Here is a 6,000-nt window from a genome sequence, read left to right on the forward strand (position 1 = left end):
AGATAGGCACAGGGTTTAAGGCTATTGCCTTCCCCTCTTTGCAATAGGAACCCTCCTATCGCCGTATTGCTCGCGTCCACTTGCACAATAAAGGGGCGAGTTTCATCAGGATGTTGCAATAGTGGTTCGGAGACAAATTGCTGCTTTAATAGGTCAAAAGCAATTTGACATTCCGGGGTCCAAATTAGTTTGGATGAGGGCTTTTTAGCTTACTCCCCCTTATTTTTGGTTTTCAATAGTTCAGTAAGGGGAAGCGTTATTTGGGCAAAGTTTTCTATAAATTGATGGTTGTTGGGGGTTTTCCGGGCTGTATTGCCGTGGTCTTGGCATTGTAGTTCCTGACGTTTCGCCAGCAGCTGTGGCTGGCATCTTCAGAGGTGTAGCACCAAAAGACAGAGATCTCTCAGTGTCACAGTGTGGAAAAGATGTAGGTCATTTGTATCTACTCAGGAGGGGTGGGGTTGAGCTGAGTCATTCTGTAAGAGTTTCCCAGGGTGTGGAATGCTAATGGCGGGAGGCTTCACTGTATCCTGAGGAGGTTCTTTTGCATATGGATTGGTGCTTGATGTGCTAATCTTCTCTGCAGGGCTATTGTCGGGTGTGGAGTGTTTTGTTGGCCTGATGTTTTTCAGAACTGGAGCCCATGCTCTGTTCATTCTTAAGGTTTCTTCTTTCCTGTTGAAGTTTTGCTTATGCTTGTGAATTTCAATGGCTTCCCTGTGCAGTCTGACAAAGTAGTTGGAAGTGTTGTCCAGTATTTTGGTGTCCTGGAATAAGATACTGTGCCCTGTTTGAGTTAGGCTATGTTCAGCCACTGCTGATTTTTCAGGCTGTCCAAGTCTGCAGCGTCTTTCATGTTCTTTTATTCTTGTCTGGATGCTACGCTTTGTGGTCCCGATGTAAACTTGTCCACAGCTGCAGGGTATACGGTATACTCCTGCAGAGGTGAGGGGGTCTCTGCTGTCTTTTGCTGATCGTAGCATCTGTTGTATTTTTCGGGTGGGTCTGAATACTGCTTGAAGGTTATGCTTTTTCATAAGCTTTCCCATCTGATCAGTAATTCCTTTGATATATGGCAAAAACACTTTTCCTGTAGGTGACTGTTTTTCCTTGGTTGTTTGATTCATCCTGGGTTTGATTGCTCTTCGGATTTCATTTCTGGAGTAGCCATTTGCCTGAAGTGCGTGGTTTAGATGATTAATTTCCTCATTGAGAAAGCGCGGCTCACATATCCGTCTTGCACGATCCACTAATGTTTTCATTATGCCTCTTTTCTGTCGGGGGTGGTGATTGGAGTTTTTGTGTAAGTACCGATCAGTGTGAGTTGGTTTCCTGTAGACCTTGTGACCTAACTGAAAGTTTGCTTTGCGGATGACCAAGGTATCCAGGAATGAGAGTTTTCCCTCACTTTCTTTCTCCATTGTGAATTGTATGTTCAGGTGGATGTTGTTGAGATGATTCAAAAACTCCATCAATTCTTCCTCTCCATGGCTCCAAATGATGAATGTATCATCCACAAACCGGAACCATACACTGGGTTTGTGGGGTGCTGATTCTAGAGCTGTTTTTTCAAAATGTTCCATGTAGAAGTTTGCTATAACTGGGCTGAGTGGGCTCCCCATGGCCACCCCATCCATCTGTTCATAGAATTCGTTGTCCCATTGGAAGTAACTGGTTGTCAGACAATGATGGAATAAGGCTGTTACATCCTCTGGGAAAATCTGATTAATCAGTGCAATAGTGTCTTTTACTGGAACCTTGGTAAACAGGGATACAACATCAAAACTGACAAGTATGTCTTGTGGATTGAGTTTCAGAGAACTGATTTTGTTGATGAAATCTGCTGAATCTTTGATGTAAGACGAGGTTTTCCCGATGTGGTCCTGCAGGAGATCTGCCAGATGTCTAGCTAATTCATATGTCGGTGAACCAATGGCACTCACAATGGGTCGGAGTGGGACTGAATCTTTATGTATTTTGGGGAGTCCATATAGTCTAGGTGGCTGTGCTTCAGTCTTGCATAGTTTGCTGTGCGTGTCGGGATGTAGTGAGGAATTCTTGATCAGCGCATTTGTTAGCCTGGTGATTTTGCAAGTGGGATCTCGTTCCTTGCAGTCTGGACCCCAGATGCTCAATTTGACTCACTTCATCCTCGAACAAATTAACAAATTAAAAAATTGCAGAGCTTGTACTAGAAAAAATCCCAGTTTTGCAGGATCTCTCAGGCCCCAGCCTCCCCCTTAGTTCTCAAAACAAATGGCCTGAGGGTGAGAAAAGGAAAGTTTCTCAAGGGCAGCAGGAAGACGAAGGCATGCAGACGATAACAGTCTCTCTCCCTCCTCCAGGCTCCCAGCAGCAGTCTCTCCACCTGCAAGAAGCACACTTAACACACTGACAAAGTTAAAATGGAGTCTCTTTGGCTTAAACACAATCAGGACCTGACATTGACAGGGCTGACCACAACAGAGCCACTGGGCACAATTCCTTGCTTCTGTTAAAAGAGAATAGGAGATTGTTGATTTAATTCTGTGACTACCCAGTGTGGATATGTAAATCAGTTCATTAGATGTGTGCAGATGATATGGAGGGGACAGTTGGATTTGTATACTATTTATATTGACTGCATTACACTTAGACACTTTGAGATAACTCAATATATTCATCTTTTGCACTTTCTTGCAGTTTACATTTTTATTGGATCTTAAACTGTGGATTCATGTGGTGCTCACGGTCAGCCGAGGGCTCTTTGTATGGACAGCATTTGCATACCGTGACACTTCTTTTTTTCTTGGTTGTTCTTTCTAGACAAATACCGGCGGGATTATCACTTTACGCACATATAATGTCCATAGAGTCTATGCTTGGTATGCTGACACAGTTGGTGGAACCAGGTATGCATCTTCCAGACATATTGAACTGCTGTGCATGTTTCGTCTCTGACAGAGATTGTTCTGAGTAGGTAACACACATCCCATTCTGCCTTTACTGTTCCTAGGCGAGACTTCAGGACGAAGATAGCAGCAGGCAGTTCTACTCAAAACAACCCTGTAAAATGGACTAAGACGAGTCCTTTGAAAGGGGTGAGTATCTATTCCTTGCCAGAGCTTACTAATTTGGGAAGATGTGATTGCAATAAAAGGGAGACTATGGCCATGATAGCTAGGATCCCACTAAGCCCCAGGGAAAGATGATGAATGTCCAAGAATTTCCTTTTTCTCTTCTCATGCCTGGAACCCTTTCCAACCATAGGAGAGTTTGTTCCTGAGCTGGAATGATTTACAGGTGCTAATAGCTGTATGACTTGGGCTGTTGCAGTGGGGAGGAGGGGGGATTGCTCTTTCTGCCTGTTGCATTAATGAACCTCTATTCATGGAAAGAACAACTTCATTGCCTTCCCCTTCTGACTGTAGCTGCCCAAGTTACCCATTAATTGGCCTGTGCAAGTTCCTCCATCTCTGAAATAAACTTTCCCAGGGTTGGGAGGGGCTGTTCTTGGGGGGGGCAGGGTGAGGCATACCACATGATCATTAATCTTGTAGAGTCCTTAAAGGACTGCCTGTCCAGATAGGGGCCTGTGCGCTCATATACCTCTTCCCAATAATTTCTTCTGGCTGTTCCCACAACCAAGCTTATTAGACTGAGCACTGTTCAAACATGGCTTTTTTCAGCTATAGATCTTTTCTTCTGGATCAGTTTCCATGAGGAAATCAGGAGAACACCCACTGCACAGCTATACTTTTTAAGATGCCCTTCAACAGAGATTGATATAGTTCCCTTCTGGCATGTTTTGGGGCCCAATTTTTGGTCTGTGTTTTCAACTGTATGACTTTGTTGCTCAGCATTGTTTTGGGAAGTGCCTTTCATGAACCTGTCACAAGTTATGTAGTTCCATTTGATGCCTTAAACCTTCTTGTTATTTCACTCCCTGGGCAGGTAATGCTGCCACCAGGCATTCAGTTCCAAACTAGTTAATTTAATTTTTCCCTGAATACTGTGCCCAAGTGTTAGGCTCCGTCAAGGGACTATGTGGCCCTGAGGATAAGACTGGGATATATAGAAATCACTTACACTTAGGCAAACAAAAAACCCTCCAAAATAAAATTTTGTTAGTACATGAAGCGTTTAGGTTTCAAATGATTTCTTAAGCTTGGTGGTTACATAGACTCAATCATACAAAATAATTTTCCACATGGGTTTTCTTTAAGAGAATAAAATCCACACCGATTTACATTCATTCAGGCCTTTCTGCACAACTTGCCTGATTTAGATAGATTAATCTCTTACTCAGATATACCTAGACTTTCTCTCTCAAGCGCACACAGTTTGCCTGACTTAGACAGAAGGAATATTTTCTCTCAAAAACAGTTCAGGATTCACACATTTGTCTAACTGAACTAGAATGAGAATTCTTTCAGGCTTGTATGCTTAGCCCAGAATAAATACTTTCTCTATGCTCAGTAATTTTAAAAACCCTGCAGTTCACTACACCCCTAGAGTACTGCTACTGTTCAGTCAGATTTCACGACACTCACACATCCCAACGCTGCCTATCAGTCATTATTTATTTATTTATTTATTTTGATTTATACCCCGCCCTCCCCACAAATGGGCTCAGGGCGGCTAACAACATTCATAAAATACATTAAAAGTCACAAAACCATAAATCACCAACCAGTCACCTCAGTCACTCATCTCGCTCTCTTTAACCACCTGCTCTTCTTCTGTAACACACCAAGTATTTAAAGAAACACGCACACTAAAAAATCATTACAGAGCCACTTTGAGTTTCTGTCAGCGGAAGGAAGAGCAGGATGTCATTATTTCAATAGATAAGCCCACGCCTCAGCAAAAACAGTCTTTGTTCGGAAATGTCCATAAAGTTAAGAAGGTGGCACGAGGTTCCCAGAAATGGATTTTGTCATGCTTTGCCCCTGCTATTATGTCCCTGGCAGAAAGAAAACAGCAGCCTCACTCTTGTTTTAGAAGTCTATTTCGTCCTATCAGTCTCTCATGCTAATGTTTGAAGTGCTGGAAGTTATAGAACATTTCAAAATTCATAGACAGAAATCAGATATGTTCTGTTGTCATCTTCTTGGATCTTCCTGCAGGTTAAAGATGTTTATAAGGCAGAATTTCAAAACCCTGCAAAAGGATGGAGAGCCTTCTTCATTGAGGTAAGACTCTCACTTTCCCCCCTTTTTCTATCCCTTCTCCCTTCCCCTGTCCTGATGCAAGATTTATTCCTGTCAGAAGTGCATTGAAATATTCATGTCCTCGAGTGATCATAAAGCTACAATGAGCATATAAAAAAGCATTCTTCAGTTTTGACTCTCTTTAATCATGGATTGATCTCCACTTACCATCAGACTCACTGTCTAATGCCCAAGTCTGGGAAACTTTGCAAGGAAAAATGTTGAATGTAACTCAAATTTCATCACAGGCTGTCTACACAGGAGGTGTGGTTAAGGCTCCATTCACAGCAACATCAGAACTTCTCATCATCCCCGACACTTTTCCATGTCCTGACTGCGATGGAGATGGATGCCGTGGAACGTTGGTCTGACAACCTCCAGGAAACAGTCAGGAAAGCTCTTGCTCTCCTGGCTTTCTGCTAACAATGCAGAACTGAATTATTCACGAGGGCTTTTTCACTCAGGTAACAGGGCTGTGATGTAAGAATGGCTCAGATATTTTTCTTGGTAAAGGGATAAATCCTGTTGACTGTTCTATTAGCTACTCTCTGTTGTGCGCTGATCTGGATAAGCCAGGTGAGCCTGATCTCATCAGGTCTTAGAAGCTAAGAAGTGTTGGCCTTGGTTAGTAATTGGATGGGAGACCTCCAATGAAGACCAGGGTTGCAGAGGCAGGCAATGGCAAACCACCTCTGTTAGTCTCTTGCGTGAAAACCCGTCCAGGGATCACCATAAGTCAGTTATGACTTGACGGAAATCTTCACTACCAATGTCTGTTGTAGGGGTGTGCACAGGAAAAAAAATTGGG

At 43.0% G+C, this 6,000-nt stretch overlaps 1 protein-coding gene across 1 annotated transcript in view; it reads left to right on the top strand.

Annotated features, from left to right (window-relative positions):
• LOC129326328 (autocrine proliferation repressor protein A-like) overlaps positions 1 to 5,735 on the top strand; it is a 33,878-nt gene extending 28,143 nt beyond the window's left edge. Inside the window, exons 10-13 of the mRNA XM_054974482.1 lie at positions 2,806 to 2,891; positions 2,996 to 3,080; positions 5,109 to 5,174; positions 5,441 to 5,735. Coding sequence (XP_054830457.1) covers positions 2,806 to 2,891; positions 2,996 to 3,080; positions 5,109 to 5,174; positions 5,441 to 5,563 — 360 coding nt within the window. The 3' untranslated portion in view covers positions 5,564 to 5,735. The remainder of the gene's footprint in view (positions 1 to 2,805; positions 2,892 to 2,995; positions 3,081 to 5,108; positions 5,175 to 5,440) is intronic.
• The last annotated feature ends 265 nt before the right edge of the window (positions 5,736 to 6,000 follow it).

Source organism: Eublepharis macularius, chromosome 3 (assembly GCF_028583425.1).
Source record: "Eublepharis macularius isolate TG4126 chromosome 3, MPM_Emac_v1.0, whole genome shotgun sequence".
Classification (NCBI taxonomy): Eukaryota; Metazoa; Chordata; class Lepidosauria; order Squamata; family Eublepharidae; genus Eublepharis; species Eublepharis macularius.